The sequence below is a fragment of the Nuphar pumila genome, chromosome 12, assembly GCF_984573655.1.
Source record: "Nuphar pumila chromosome 12, dmNupPumi1.hap1.1, whole genome shotgun sequence".
Taxonomy (NCBI): Eukaryota; Viridiplantae; Streptophyta; class Magnoliopsida; order Nymphaeales; family Nymphaeaceae; genus Nuphar; species Nuphar pumila.
Genome location: NC_143260.1, coordinates 19462196 through 19477818, shown reverse-complemented (window position 1 = coordinate 19477818; position 15623 = coordinate 19462196). Strand labels below are relative to the sequence as shown.

The following is a 15623-nucleotide window of genomic DNA, read 5'->3' as shown; positions in this document are numbered from 1 at the left end:
TCCATTCCAGACACCCTCATTTCACAGATGTCAGTCCTCTGCAGGGCAATGTCGAGTCTCACCCCTAGGTATACTCCAGTCTAGAGGTCAGTTTACCCCGTTCGGCCAATAAAATTACCATTTTACCCCTATGTCACCCTTAGACCTTTCGTCAGTTAGACTTAACCAGACTCATCTCAAGTTCAGAGAAGTTGGAATCTCTTTCATTTCTAGCTCTCCTGAGCTTGCGAGGAGTGAATCCTGACCATTGCAGCTAATTTAGCTCGTTTGAGGCAAAATAAGCTCATTTTAGCTCAAATCTTAACCAAATTGTCCTTGAGTCAGTCAAACCCAGCAGATCCTATCCCTAGGAGACTGATCTAAGTTCACCAGGAGTTCAAGTAGCTCAGTTCCAGTTCAAAGTCACTTTTTGCGCACTCGAACCTGCATTTCAACTCATTTCAACTTATTTTAGCTCGATTCAGTCCAAATTGAGCTGACTCCAGCTAGTTGAGCTAGTGATTCAGCTTCGATATTAGTTCATCTAAGTATAATTGGCTTCTGATTCAGTTCATTTCAATCATATCTAGTTTAAATTAGTTCAGACCAGTTATGTACCGTGTTTCTGCCCCTGCAGGGTGAAGACCAAAAAATAAAAATTAACCGGGTCATTGTTTCCAACAATTTTTGAACTAGGACAAGTCCTGATTCGGACTCGGATCAATTCCTTCATCTAATATCTCATCAATATCCGAGATCCGATCCATTTCAATCCAGATATTGGATTCAATGCTGAATCTGGTATCTAATTTTATCCTGGACCTGAATTTTTTATCTAATTCATTCAGAAATCTATATCCAGAGTCCAATTCATTCTTTGAACCTCGAATATCTCATCAGATATCCAGGATCCAACTAAGCCATTTCGGATCCATTTCAGTATGGATCCACCTTCTGAGTTGTTCAGAAGTTCAATTCAATAAATTTCTGAACTTTGATTCATCTAACATCTGAGATTCAGCATTCACTTCTTGGATTATAATCTAGATCCAAGATCTAATTTCATCCTCTGAGTTGGATCCAAGATCCAAATCCAAAATCCCAATTTTATAATGAATTTAGACCTTTTATATTTTCAATTCTTCAGAAATCCATATTCAGGGTTTGATTCTCAATTCGAACCAATTTTCTTTAAATCGAGATCCAGATCCAATCTTTTTCAAAACTTTGGATCCAGATTCTTTTTCAAAAACTCAATTTTTATCCTAATTTCAAAATAAATCTTTGGATTTAAAATTAAAATCCATCATTTTGCAAAAATCCTTTGAAAAACACCCTGGATCTAGTGCAAAATTCAGTTTGGATTTCGAAATGTCAAAATGGATCCAGATCCAATTTTAAAATCCGATTTTTATTCAAAATCAATTTGGGGATTTCAAACTCAAAATCAAAATCAAAATTTTATCTCAAATTTCAAAAATAATCTTTGAATTTCAAATTCCAAAAATCATTATTTTGCAAAAAATCTCAAAATTCAATCTAGATCCGGTTTTTGCCCAATTTGAATTTCATAAATCAAAATTGGATTTTTGAATCCAATTATTTCCAAATTCTCCTTTTTATTTCTCATATTTCACCTCACTTTTTATTTGGATTTTAAAATAAAAAATCAAAAATGCATTTTCAAAGAAGGGGCGCCACTTGGTATTTTTGAAATTAAACAAAAATCGTTTTTTAAACTACTTTTAAAAACCCCTTTTACCTTTAAAAAACACACATGGGCATCAGTTTGCAAAGTGATGCCATGTGTCAAAGTTTTGCCAAAGTTTCCCTTTTACCCATTTGGAAAAAAAGGAAATGTCCACATGGGCTTGGCACCACCTTTTTGGAGATTTTTTTTAGTCACGTCACTCATTTTTGCTTAAGCTACCCCCATTCCATGCTATAAATAGACCCCTTGGAGTCTCTCCTTTCATAAGTTGAAGTTTGAGAAATTGAGAGAATCAAAGAATTCTCTCTTTCTCTTCTCTTTTCCTCTCTCTCCTTCCTTTCTTCTTGAAGTTGACGCCATTTTGGGGGAAGATTCAAGCTCTCTTCAGCCCAAGGTAAGCCTCCTTCTTCCCTCTTTTGGATTTTTTCTTTTCTTTTTGCAATTTTCGATTTTATAGATTAGATATTTTTCTCAAACTTCTTGGTAATTTCAAAAGATAGCAATGTAGATCTATCTTAGTTCCATGTTAATTTTCATTTTGTGTTTTGATCCATTCAATTTATTATTTACTTTATGCATTTTCATTCTAGCCATTTAGAATTGGGATTTGATCTTCAATAGATCAAATTCCACATTCTATGGGCAAAATCAATTTCAATTTATGCCCCAATGCTTTCAATTTCAATTTTAGATAGTTTAATTTTATTTTTACATCATTTTCATCATCATCTATAATCTAGAATAGTAGATCTCATGTTTGATCATTTGATCAATTCATCTATGAGATTTTATTCCATTCAATTATATTGAGATGATATTTTTCATTCTGGTCCGTTTTTTATTACATCAGTTCGCATATAATTAAGCATCATTTCTATCTGAAAATTTTATGGCATCTTCATGCATATGTTTTCGGGGTCTCCACCAAAAATCAGATCAATCTGAGTTGATTTGATACCTAAAAAAAATCAGGATTCGAACCCTGCCATTTGGCCCCGTCCGAATTTGTCCCAAAATTAGATCAACTTGTTTGAGTGATTTCTCCTTAAACAGAGATGATTTCTCAAATCTGTAAAAAAGGATGTCTCCAGCATTGAGTCTAGTTTTCCCACACCAAAATTCATCAATTTCTATGGTGTTTTCATACATGATTTGGTTAAAAACCATGGCCCTGTTACTCTGTGTCATTTTAATGGTTCAGAATTTTATCCATTTTGTCAGAGTTATATCTCCCTAATGGGAGATCATTTTCGAGATCTGTAAAAAAGATCTTCTTCCTCTGAATGTCTAGTTCATCTCAGTAAAATTTCATTCATTTCTATAGAGTATTTCTATTTCTTTTGCATTTTAAGTCGAAACTCTGCCTGTTTACAATCTTAGGCATTGCTCAGGCCCAAGACCAACTTATTACATTTATATCTTCCTAATAAGAGATCATTTTCCAAATCTGTAAAAAGGAGATTTCAACTTAAAATGTCTAGTTTATGCATGCCAATTTTCATAAACTTTCATCAATTTTTCATCTGACATTCGGATAAAAAACCAGAGCACTGTCGTTTTCTTTGTCAAAAATTTCACAACTTTTCTCAGGTTTTTGGCCAACTTGATCAGATTGGATCTCCCCAATGGGAGATCATTTTCTATATCTGTAAATTGGAGATTTCTTCTCTAAATGTCTAGTTTATCTCCATAAATTTTTAACAAATATGATATCCTGATTTGACCTCTAGTGATCATGTCTACTGGTATTGTTGTAAAGCATAGCAACAACATTTCCAGGTATTATGTTTACAAAAAGAAAAATATAAAGGATAAGAGAGAGATTCGTGTTGAAGTAGCAGCTGCTGCATCCTGAAAAGGAAATTAAGAAGATATAAAGAATCATGATGCTTAAGTTTATATTCTTCTCCAACTCTCTCTCTCTCTATGAGGTTTTTAGGTTCTCATTTTTTTTATTGGGGATCATCAATGCGTGTGGCTACTTTATAGGCTCTATCATCCTTTCGCTAGTTTGGGAAACACAAGCTATGAGAATCATCAATGGAGAAATATAATTGTAACAGAAAATTTTCATTGGATGCAGATAAAGATACCCCTTGTAGGCCATTTATGCATCCAAAAACTAACAACTGATCTATTAAATTTTCAGTGTTACCAGAAACACAACACCAACCAATAAGGCAATTGAATAACATAATAATTCTATGTAATGATGCTATTCAAATAAAATAAGGTAGGTTAGAGCCTGGCTAAAAAGAAATATGCAGTAGTACAACAGTTATCCTATAGCATAACATGATTTCTTTTTTTCATCAAGAGAGCCAAAAGATGAGGAAGAAAACCTGTATGTATTAGGACTCAATTGCTCAAATCTTCGCAAGGCTTTAGTGTTCAGCATTGATTCAATCCCCATTGGATGGTTGAGAAAGTCAGCAATTGGATAAGATAATCCAAATTGGTCAATGTAATTTGACAGACTGACTCTTTCCTTTTTCCTAGCTAGCAAAGTAGCTTTCTTTGTACTTGGCTCGGATGACTTTGCTTTTGAAACTTGTATGATTCTAGTCTTCTTCCTACAGTAATTTGCGCGGTCATAGCCAACATAGCAAACAGACAATTCATCAGCCATACTTGTAAAGTACTTGGATGGAATTTAGTGTCTTGCAAACAGACAATTCATCAGCCATACTTGTATAGTACTTGGATGGAATCTAGCGTCTTCTTTTACAAACATCAAGCAACATCTGAAAATAAGATCTAGTTCCCAAAATCTTCAGATAAACAAAATAAATTGCAAAATAGACCCAAAAACGAATTTTTATCAAGCAGAAAATTCCTGTAGAAAACAAGGTAGCAGCATGTTGGGCACCCTAAAAAGCATATGTGAAGGGTGGGTGCAATTCAAACAACTGCTCTATAGTTTGCCACCAAAGACTGTTCAAAGAAAAAGAGAGCTAAAAAAGAAACCTACAAAATTTTTAAGAAAATTCCAACTTGAAAAGGAAAAGAAAAGGTAAGACCGACTTCACTCTTTTTTCCTAATTTTGAAGAAGGTGATCAACACTAAATCCAAATTTATAAACTTTATTATTACAGGTGCTCCAAAGGACTGAACGAGGGGCTGTGAGAGAACCATTTGCTAGGAAAGCTGTAGCATTCATAAGGTACATTCATTTGAGTTCTGAATTGCAGCCCGTATATTGGGTGCATTTGTATATGGAAGATAAAGCCCCTTCACTCCTGTTGACACAAAATCAGCCATAAGTAATAGAAAACAAAAAAAGGGAAAACAAAAGCAATCTACAGCACATTTTAGCGTAAAAAAGATGACAAGTATAACGGTTTCGCTAGAACTAATGGAACAAAAGAATACAATTCAATTTGATACTTAGGGGGCAAGACAAACTACATTAAAACCCACCAAATTAAAGAGGCCCTTCCAATTCCAACAAACAAGAGTGACAGCCAGAACTTCCAAAGTTTGACACCCTATTTGCATTCTTCTAACCAATTCATCAATTTTGACACCATGAAGAGTAATCAATCCAAAAGTAGCAATGCTCTTTATAAATTATATATTCTGCAATCTATGTCCAAATGAGAGAACAAAGAGGGGAAAGAAATATTAACTAATGAAGCTTCTATAATGAAAGAATAAGAAGCGTTAGAATTTCAACAAATTCAACGAAACAATTTCAAACCCCAAAAACTGCATAAACCAGCACCTTTAATTGTTTGGTCTCCCAATTAGAAATGAAGAAACCCCAACAACTGGCGAGCTTGTGGATTCCAATATTTCAGAGAAACCAAACTCGCAAGAAATGGCAAATGGGTAGCAGCCCGCATACCTTATCTTCGCACACCATGCATGTGCACACACTAAGACTAAGAAGAATGGTGATGGTGATAGTCGGTAGATGGTCAGATTGAACGAACGAGAGAGAGAGAGAGAGATGTCGCCTTTAGGAGCGAGCCATGAACGTTACGCCATCTGTAGCTAAATGCTAACCAATAGAAAGGGAATAAAATAAGCAAAATAGATGGACGAGGATTTATTTAAATTTTTAAACATTTTTTGTCATTTTTTCCCAAATTACAACGATGCTATGTCACAGGGACACGACATTTTGTTTGTGTGTCCCTGCTGACACGATCAGCATTATTGGACATGACGACATGGACACTATACGTACTTACAGATATTTTTTTAATATTTTTAACATTTGTTTAATACTTTGTATTATTATTTCAATAAAATGTATTTTTATTATTAAAATTTAAAATTCTAGTTTTTAATATTTAACAAATTAAAAAAATTGTGTCCTACTTTTGAAAACATTGCCAAACTTGAGAGTCGAACTCTCATCAAGCGTTTACCTATCGTTGTAACATAGCCATGATGACTAACTTGAAAAGTGGTGACTAGTGCGTAGGTGAAGACTTAAATGGGTCCGATCACATAAGCTATATAAAGTAGCGGGAAGAGATGTAACAATTTTATGAAAAAACTTTTTATCATGTAAGTTGATGAGGCGGAAATTAAGTTCACTTTGGATAAAATCCTAGCATTTGAGAATGTCCATTATACATAATAAGCTTGAAAGAACTTAAATTTTTACAAATTTGTTTTGAATTTGTGATAGAGTCTTTGATTGTAACTATGGCAAAAAAAACTCTTTGTGGGCAAAGGTTTTGCCACTTGTACTTTGTTCAAGATGAACATTAATGAATTTGCTTTTTCTTATTTACATAGTTGACTATTATATTCTTTAACACTTACGATTAGGATACATTAATTCTCATAGCATTCATAACATGAATAATTTTGGATTTCTTCTTTTTCATATTAAAATGTAACATAATCATAAATGTGAGACATCATTCAAACAAAGCTAACTTAACTTCTAGTACCTAGTGTAGAAAAAAAATTATAAATTTCTTAAGTTAGTACATTTAAATATGTGTCATGGATACAGTTCTTAGTCATGGTGGAAAGAGGTACTTTTTAAGACCCTCAATTGCCTAATGCTTCTTGAATTTGAATCTAATGTATACATGATAAAGATGTTTGTGGGTAATATCACTGCAAACCCTCACAAGACCTTACCTATCCACTGGGGTAACCCAGGGGTTTAAAGGTCTTGTTCCATGTGCTAAATGCAACCGTGATTCCTACGAAAGTGAGTTAGGTTTTTGTTCTTTTTAGTTAATTTATTTTTGTTAGCCAGTTTGCTCTAAGACTAGTAAACGATAAGCATGGGAGAATTTGATCATGGATATATTTTTACATTTTATTCATCTTATTTTATGCATGATCCATAGAAAAATTGCATTACAAACTCATTTTTAGCATTAGTTTCGAGAAACCGCATTTAAATTGAAAATATCAAAAAATCATCAATTTCAAAGCTTACCATGCATTTGTCAGTGTCTTGTTTAGTTTAGGATTTCTCTAACTTGTAGTTTAGTTAGATTAGAAGTTAATTAATTAATTTTAGTTAGTTTAGAAGTTTTACTTTTTGAAAAACACATTTTCTAGAGGAGACCCTTTTTGGAATTTTTGAAAACTATCCAAACTTCTATAGAAATTATGTAAACCTAATATTTTAGTATAAATAGTCTTTTTTCAGCATGAAACCACAATTTTGCCTATGAGAAAAATGTCCCCTCTCACTCTCTTTTCTCTTTTCTCTCTCTCTTCCTACCGGTTCCTTTCTCGTTCTTCCTTTCTTCTTCTAAACCCTTTCATCACCGGTATTTTCGTCATTTATTCATCGAGGAGGTATTTGCAGCTCGAGGAAAAGCCATCTTCTTTCTCTCAACCCATCTGTCAGAGGTAAATTGCACAATTTTCTTCTTCTCCCCTGTCTCTTAATAGTTTATTATTTAGATTAGTGTTTGCTTATTTCATAGAATAAATGCATAATGTTTCATTATGGCTTATAGAATGGTTCAATCTTCATATATTTGTTGCATTTAGTCTAGATTGCTTGTTCTTATTTATTACAAAAAGAAAAAAAGGAAAAAAATTATTATCTATGTATCGTGTTTAGCATAGCATATAGTTAGTTGTTCTCGTGTTTATTCTTTCCTTCCGTTTTCGTTATTCTCTTTTTCTTTTAAGTGGATGCATGACATACTGCATGTTGAGGACTTATATTTTCACACCAGACCTATCCTCATTGATAGATCTGGTCATATCCCCCAAATTCGACCCGAGCTATCCGATTAAAGTGAATCGGTGCAGACCGACTGACATTATTAATATGTTTTTATATATATCGGCATAATGATCTAATCATTCATCCATTGACCAAATCAGATCATGTGCGTTTAGTTGGTCTTGCTTTTCATAGAAGATAACATGGTCTGGTACACGTACCAGTTCACGTGGATCCACCGAATATAAAAAAACCATTATGATTTGAGGTGACCGACCATGCAATCGTATCCCTCCTCATGTTTTACGTCATTAATTTACTGTTTTGAATCTCATTAGATTAAGTGTTGATTCATGTTTTAGTTTAATCTCAGCCCATTTAATTAAATGTCTTTTATATAAAGTTAGTGTAGCTTATTTCAGATTTACTTAGTTTTAATTAGTTAGCCTTCTTTGGTTCACGTTTTTATTGGTTGTGCATTTTTTTTAGAAGCACATAGTTTAGAATTTTTGACCAATTTGTTAGTTTGTTAATGTCGACTGATAGTTAGTTTAATTTATTTCTTGCAATCTAGTTAGTTAAAAGTATTTCAATATGTTAGAAAAAATTAGATTTTTAGATAGATTAGGATTTAATGTTATCACGATCAATTAATTAGAGTCGGCTATTGGAATCCTTATTAGTGGTAGTCAATTGAAGTTCACGTTTTTCTTAAATTAGAATTACAAAGTTGTTTTAATTTATGTTATGCTCAAGTAGATTAGTGTTGATCACGTTTTCCTTGTTTTATAGTTAGTTGATTTGGTTTGATTCAAGATTTGTTAGTTAGTTTTGTTTCAAGTTAGTTAGTGCTACATGTTAGTTATTAGTTTGTTATAAACTAGTTTCTTCATTGGTTATTTATATAGTTAATTTGTTTTATGTTAGTTAGAGTCTTTTTTTGTGATTTTTGATAAAACTAACATTGAATTCATGTCTAGTTTTTCTTTGTTTTGTTTTATGTTTTTGTTTTGCAGGAAAGCATTCGATTGTATAGTGAGCCATCAAAAGTACCCCTAAAGAGCACTCTGAGGTCCCCTCAAAAGGCCCTTCAGGTCCTCAAAGAGCCTTCAACAACAAGAAAAATGAAACTCAACAAAGAAGAAACTAGAAGCTCAAAGCACTGAAGGCCTTTTTCTTATTTTTAGCTTAGGCTTTTGTTTTTAATTTATTTCATTCAATTAATTTTGGGGTTTATAATAAGACACTTTATTTTTATTTGTTTAAGCCCTCTGCAGAGGGTCACACTCTTGTTTATTTAGTTAATTAATTTTTATTTTCAAGGCAATAAAGAGTAGCTTAGTTATTTATGGAATACAAAGTATTTTTTCCATTCTCTGAGATCGACTCAGACTCCACCACTAATGTGAACTGGTTTTTATTATTTGATGCACAGTTTGCACAAATATTTTTATTGAAAATATATTTTTAAAATGCTTTATTGAAAAAGTTGCATCATACTTAGTGATGCGCATAAGAGCAAGTTTACCAGACAGCGTGGTAGTACAAAAATATTTAAAGACTTGCAAAAGAATTACTGGTGGAGTGGAATGAAGTGGGACATAGCAGAATATATTTTGAAATGTTGAACTTGCCAACAGGTGAAGATAGAACATCAGAGGCCTAGAGGTTTACTACAGCAAATAAAAATCCCTCAGTGAAAATGAGAATGAATCACGATGGATTTTGTTGTTGGCCTACCCAGAACCTGCATGGGTAAGGACGTAATTTGGGTGATTGTAGATTGACTTACTAAGTCATGCTATTTTCTTTTGATTAGGATGAACCAATTTTTTGAGAGTCTGGCAGATTTATCTATGCAGAAGATCGTGTGACTACATGGATTACCTCTATCGATCATCTCATATCGAGACCCACATTTTTCATCAAAGTTCTCGGGACAATTGCAAAAAGCTTTGGGGACTTTGTTGAAGTTTAGTACGGCCTTTCATCCTCATTCAAATGGTCAGTCAAAGAGGACTATTCAGACTCTGGAGGATATGCTGAGAGCATGCAACTTGGATTGGAAGGGTGAGTGGGATAAGTATATTGTGTTGGCAAAGTTTGCCTACAATAATAGCAACCATGCGAGTATTGGCATGGCACCCTACGAGTCGCTGTATGGATGACTGTGCAGATCACTGATATATTGGGATGAGGTTGGTGTGCGTACTCTAAACACACTAGTGGTGATAGAGCGCTACACTAAGCAGGTGCACATGATTCACAATAGACTAGAGACAACTCAGAGTAGACAGAAGAGTTGTGCAGATTGTCGATGTCAAAAGCTCATATTCAAGGTTGGAGATTTTATTTTTGTGCAAGTTTCTCCAATCAAGAGTGTGTTTAGGTTTGGAAAAAAAGGGAATCTTAGTCCTAGATTTATAGGACTGTTTAAGGTTTTTGAGAAGGTAGCTGCAACAACATATGGAGTGGAGTTACCACCCCAATATACGAAGATCCATGATGTGTTCCATTTATCATTGTTAAGGAAGTGATGCAGAGCATCCAAATCATCCATTCAGTGAAGATGAATTGGATCCAAATTCAACTCACCAGATCTGATCCGAGATGTGATACCTTGCAGATCCAATAACATGCAGGACTATCCGAGTCCAATTGGATCTTAGAGAAACAAAATCAATTTTTATTATTATATTTCAATTTCTGAGAATTTTGCTTTTACCTTCTCTGAAATTGCATTTTTACTTTTGATTCCATTTTGTCAAGCCTGAAACCGTATTAGTTATTTTTTTCTTGTTTTATTTTATTTTTATTTTTAAGTGTCAGATTCTACAGATCTGGATAGTTTTAATGCCATGTAGGATCTTTTTGTGGAACTAGAGGGTGTATTGGGTTTAAGGATAGTTTTATTTTTTTATCTAAATATTGCGAGTTCCAAATAATATTGTTGTTTGGATCTTTCCCAAGATCCAAACCCAAATAGAATCCTAGGTGGCACCGCTTTTGGAGGACAACTATAGCCCTCATTTAAATTTCTTTATTTGACTCAGAAGTCAAAAGGATTGTTGAGAGAATGTTTAATGCTCATTCAAATTTAGCCTTGTGAGTGGCTATTTTTGGGCAGCAACCTTGGGGAGGTCTCCCCTCCACAATGAAGAGTAAATTTTAGGGTTTAAGAGTTCAAGAGGGGAGGTCGACTAGCAGTCTTGTTTGCTTTTGAGAAGAAAAAAAAAGTTTTGGAAAAAAGGATGAGAAGCTTAAAAATGTGTGGTTTTTGGTTCAACAAAGAAGGTCTTGTTTGGTGTTGTTGTGCATGAGAAAAACCTGAAGTTTTGGTTGTTGTTGGAGTGTCTACCCTGAGTGTTGGAGACGTCAATTGCTACTGCTCAATATCGACTTAGAAAACTAGTGTTGCTGCTAAAGTTTGGCTTAGTTTTGTTGGCTGCAAACAAATACATCTTTCTATAACTTGTTTCATTCATTTTCTGCTATTGTATGAGTGTTGTCAATTTTTTGCTAGAAACGTATTATTCAGAACTATGTTGATTTGTTTACAAGTTGTTGATGTGGTGTTTTGTTGAAATCAAAATCTTTACTTGTTAAGTTACTTGTTGGAATTCGTATTGCTAAGTTTGAGAATTCATTTTCAGAGATTCAGTTGTTGTTGTCTCGTCGAATTTGTATGGACAAGCTTTCTAGTAGTATTTTTTAATTTGCTCTACTCTCCCAAATGGCTGAACATAAAATCATGAACTCTAATTTGTTGGAAATCTAACATCCAGCCCTACATTTTTCATGTTAAACATTTTTCCTAAATCTGCCTTATGAAGTGTCTAAATGTTCAGACAAGTTATCCTATTAACTGTGACCCGGATGCTTGTCTGTGATTTTTATTTCCTGACGGGGTCTGGTATTTTGCCTTGTTCTCATAAACAAATGAACAAAAAGTTTCAAATCTTAGCTTGTTGAAAAGCTAACATTCGAAACTCCAACTTTTATGTTTATTACTTATCCTGAATCTGTGACGTTGTTGGTCTAAAATAGTTGTCAATTCTTGTTACTTGAATGATATTTTGGTCCTCGATTGCATGATTACATTCCTGATAGCATTCAATGTTTGAAGCATATCTTTGTTATCTCTGTTGTTTTTGTCAAACCGAATGATGTTTTGAAAAGCTAATATCCTGATTAAGAACTTTCATATTTTAAGTTTTTGGTGAATCGATCATTTTCTATTTCAAAAAGTTACTTATTTTTTATGCATGTTTAAAATCTTGTTCATCATCCAGAATAGTTTAGAACTAAAAATACAATAACGTATATTGAACATAAATTTCAGGATATTAATCCAAAAATTACAATTTTTAGTTTGTTGGAAAGATAACATATTTTTGCACAACTTACCTATTTGGAGTTTTCCTAAACTTTAGGGTCCAAAAGCCCTTCCAAAGTCAACTGACTGAATATCGGCTGGACATCCAGTGACTAGTCTTTTTGGTCCAGAGAACTATTCATAAATCAGTCAACGCAGATCCGATTTCTGTGTTCTTAGATTCGTTGATAAGGTGTGTTTGTTGCACATCTTTTCCGTGTTTGCACCAACTACTGAAACAGAGTGCCTCTATCCCAAATTGTTGATTGTTTGAATCATATTCGGACTCCCCTCTTAAAACTTTAAGCTTCCGCGTGTGGAGATCCATTTGGATATCGGATTGTGGATTGACTTCGTCATCGATTTCGCATCATTTTAATATTAGAGCAAGGTTGTCGAGTTTCTTAATCTGACATGGTTATGAAATTTTTTATTTAGCTGTTTTAAAAAAAAAATAAGAGTCTTTTGCCATGGCTGGGCGAATGAGAGGTAGAGGTCCTAGTGAGCCCAAGCTTGAAAAGAAAACTAGGGATCTTCGAAATAAACTCATCGACTTGCAAAATCAAGTCCTTGATTAGTACATAAAAAATTGCGATGACATGATCGAGGAAGAACGACGATCCAAGGCCGGTGTGCACAGATCCTCAAGATTTTATAGACGGTATGACTCCGATCGTGGGTCTGACCCGCATCTATGTGCGTATTTGAGTAGAATTGTAGATCCGCCTAGAAGATCCAAATGGGAGACCCGTTGACCATATCCCAAGTTGACTTATGCAAATTTTTTGTATAGAAATACGAGTCAAAATATTTGTATATTATCTTTATCTTTCAGTCCTCAACTCAACTCCACCTCATTTAGATCTACAAATTCTAAGGTTTTGCTTAAGGATACCTCGTATATGAGTTGCGAGGTTGAAGAAAATCCCATTTCATATGACTTAGAACCTTAGAAAATCAAAGAAGACCAAGCATTTAGATCGCAAAAAGCCTTTGAAAATGTAGGTGCATACCAATTTACATATTTTGCTGGATTACATATTTCAGTAATCCTATATGTATATAATGGCTGCCTAATTTATAGGCAGCAACTCTACGATTGAAGGGCTTGTTTCTGGTTTCATCTCTCTGACTCGTCGCTTCAATCCTTGATACTGAAGGTAAATCAGAAAATAAACATGTTTTCCTCTTTCTATTTCTTGTTTTATACCCATTAAGTGTGACCCAACTCTAGGGTTGTTGGGCAAAGCCATGGAATTGAAGAGGGAGAGATGAGTAGGAACGGTGGGTGGACGTTTTTTATAAAGTTTGTACATAGGCATGTTGCTGGCATTAGATATGGTGGTAATGATTGAATAGTTAGTTCTTTGTTGGAAGTAAAGAGGGATGATTGGAAAGAATGGTGGTGTTTTCAGTTTTGGGGGTTGATTGGAAGATTTGTGATTGTTCATTGATTTAGATAAAAGGGGTTTTTCACGTGTTGGTATGATTTTCAGTAAAAAAGCTTCTTAAAAGGTATTTTCAAAGCTTTTGGAAGGGTATAATGGTAATTTTATGCAGCATTTGACTGTTTCATTGGTCAGTTGATATTAAGTTTGTTAACCCAAGCTGCTAAGAAAAGTCATTCAGGTGTCTGTATTTGTAAATACATAAAAGGTTCTGTAAATTTTATATATTTATATACAGGGTAATACATCCGTGCTAAATGAAGTATGCCAAATGAGTTTTTTTTTTTTTTTGCAGTTTCAACCACATAAATGTGATGGCATGTTCGATTAAACAGGAATCCACACTTGGATCATGGGTTTTCGATGGAAAAAATATATTTTGAGCCTCAAAAGTTTACAAAGATTTTGGACCATTGATTTTTCGAACCTTATAAAACGTGCCCATGTGCCAGAATCGAACACTTCAAAAGCTTATCCCTGTAGAATGATGTACATTGGTCACATCTGTATGGTTAGAATTTAAAAATATAATGAAAAAGCCCAAAAAACACGTTTAGTATAAATGTATTATCGTATGTGTGTTTATATATATAAAGAGAGGGAGAGTAATGGGTCCTTGCTAAATGAAATATGTTAAATGAAACAGGTTTTTTTGTTTTGTTTTTAAATTCTGACACAGATTTGATTTTTTAGGGATCAACTCTTGAACGATTTAATATATGGGTGGGATTTTATAAAGTTCGAAAAATCAATGGTTCAAAATCTTTGTAGATTTTTGAGGCTCCAAATATCTTTTTTGGTCTAAAACACATGATCTAGGTGTGGACTTCTTGTAAATCGACCTTGCCCAACACATTTATGGGGTCGAAACTGCAAAAAAAAACACTGAAAGAGTAGAAAACCCCATTTAGCACAAACCCATTTCTCTCTCTCTCTCTCTATATATATATAGAGAGAGAGAGAGAGAGAATGAAATGGGTCCGTATTAAGCCCATTTGGTTCAAAATAGAAGTTAAAGTGAGCTGACCGTCCATTGCAGGCGATGATGGACGGTTAGAGCTCAAAAAAAGATTGCATTGAAAACTCTTTACTGGCGCACTAAAAGTGCCAGTAAAAGTTACGTTAAAGGTCTTGGACCTTTACTAATGCTTTAGTGCGCTACTGAAAACCTTTTTAAAAAATGTGCTCGGCTTTTAGTGTACCATTAAAGGTCTTTTTGCCAAAAATTGTGTTTTTGGCACATTTTTTGTGTTTTTTGTGCGCTGACAGTCCATCAGCCAATGTGGTTTAGCATGGACCCATTACTATATATATATATATATATATATATATATATATATATATATATAGTCACTATAATATGAGAACTAGAAATATGGGCATTTCCAACATTTTTTTTTTTGCAAATCCAACCATGTGGATGTGCTTGGCATTGTGAATTTGCTAGGAATCAACATTGGATCATGTATTTTCATGAAAAAATATATTTTTTGAATGCATGAATATTTATTAAGATTGAGCCATTAATTTTAAAGGCTTTAAAAAATCTTGTTTATGCATCAAAATCAGATGATTCAAGAGCGAGTTACTATAAAACTAAGCATGTAGATTACATCCGTACAATTAGATTAAAGAAAAAGGAATAAAAAAACCATGAAAATCGCAGTTCACATGTTAGTTCTCGTATTCTATTAACTATATATACAGAGAGAGAGAGAAGCCCGTAACAGTAGACAAGCAAATTGTCCACTGTTATCGGACCATTATCCACCACTGATCACATGCGGATCAGTGGTGGCACAGTTTTTTTGCGAAACAAAGATAATTAGGGCAGTCACAACTACCACTAATTGTCTGAAATCAACACCGGATCGTCCAGCGTTAAGGCCATGCAATGTTACAATCTCTCCTATATATATATATATATATATATATATATATAGAGAGAG

At 33.8% G+C, this 15623-nt stretch overlaps 1 protein-coding gene across 4 annotated transcripts in view; it reads right to left on the bottom strand.

Annotated features, from left to right (window-relative positions):
• Window positions 1-5644, bottom strand: part of LOC149820214 (DUF1997 family protein, putative (DUF1997)) — a 114745-nt gene extending 109101 nt beyond the window's left edge. The window contains exons 1-4 of one of the 4 annotated variants that reach the window (XM_089983869.1): window positions 5539-5623; window positions 4824-4930; window positions 4380-4447; window positions 4033-4263 (exon numbers count right to left, since the gene is read on the bottom strand). In XM_089983869.1, the coding sequence (XP_089839995.1) occupies window positions 4033-4103 (71 nt within the window). In that variant the 5' untranslated portion in view covers window positions 4104-4263; window positions 4380-4447; window positions 4824-4930; window positions 5539-5623. Of the gene's footprint in view, window positions 1-4032; window positions 4264-4379; window positions 4448-4784; window positions 4931-5415 lie in introns of those variants that run through there. The other 3 variants (XM_089983868.1, XM_089983867.1, XM_089983866.1) reach the window with 3 other exon arrangements.
• Between the last annotated feature and the right edge of the window lie 9979 nt (window positions 5645-15623).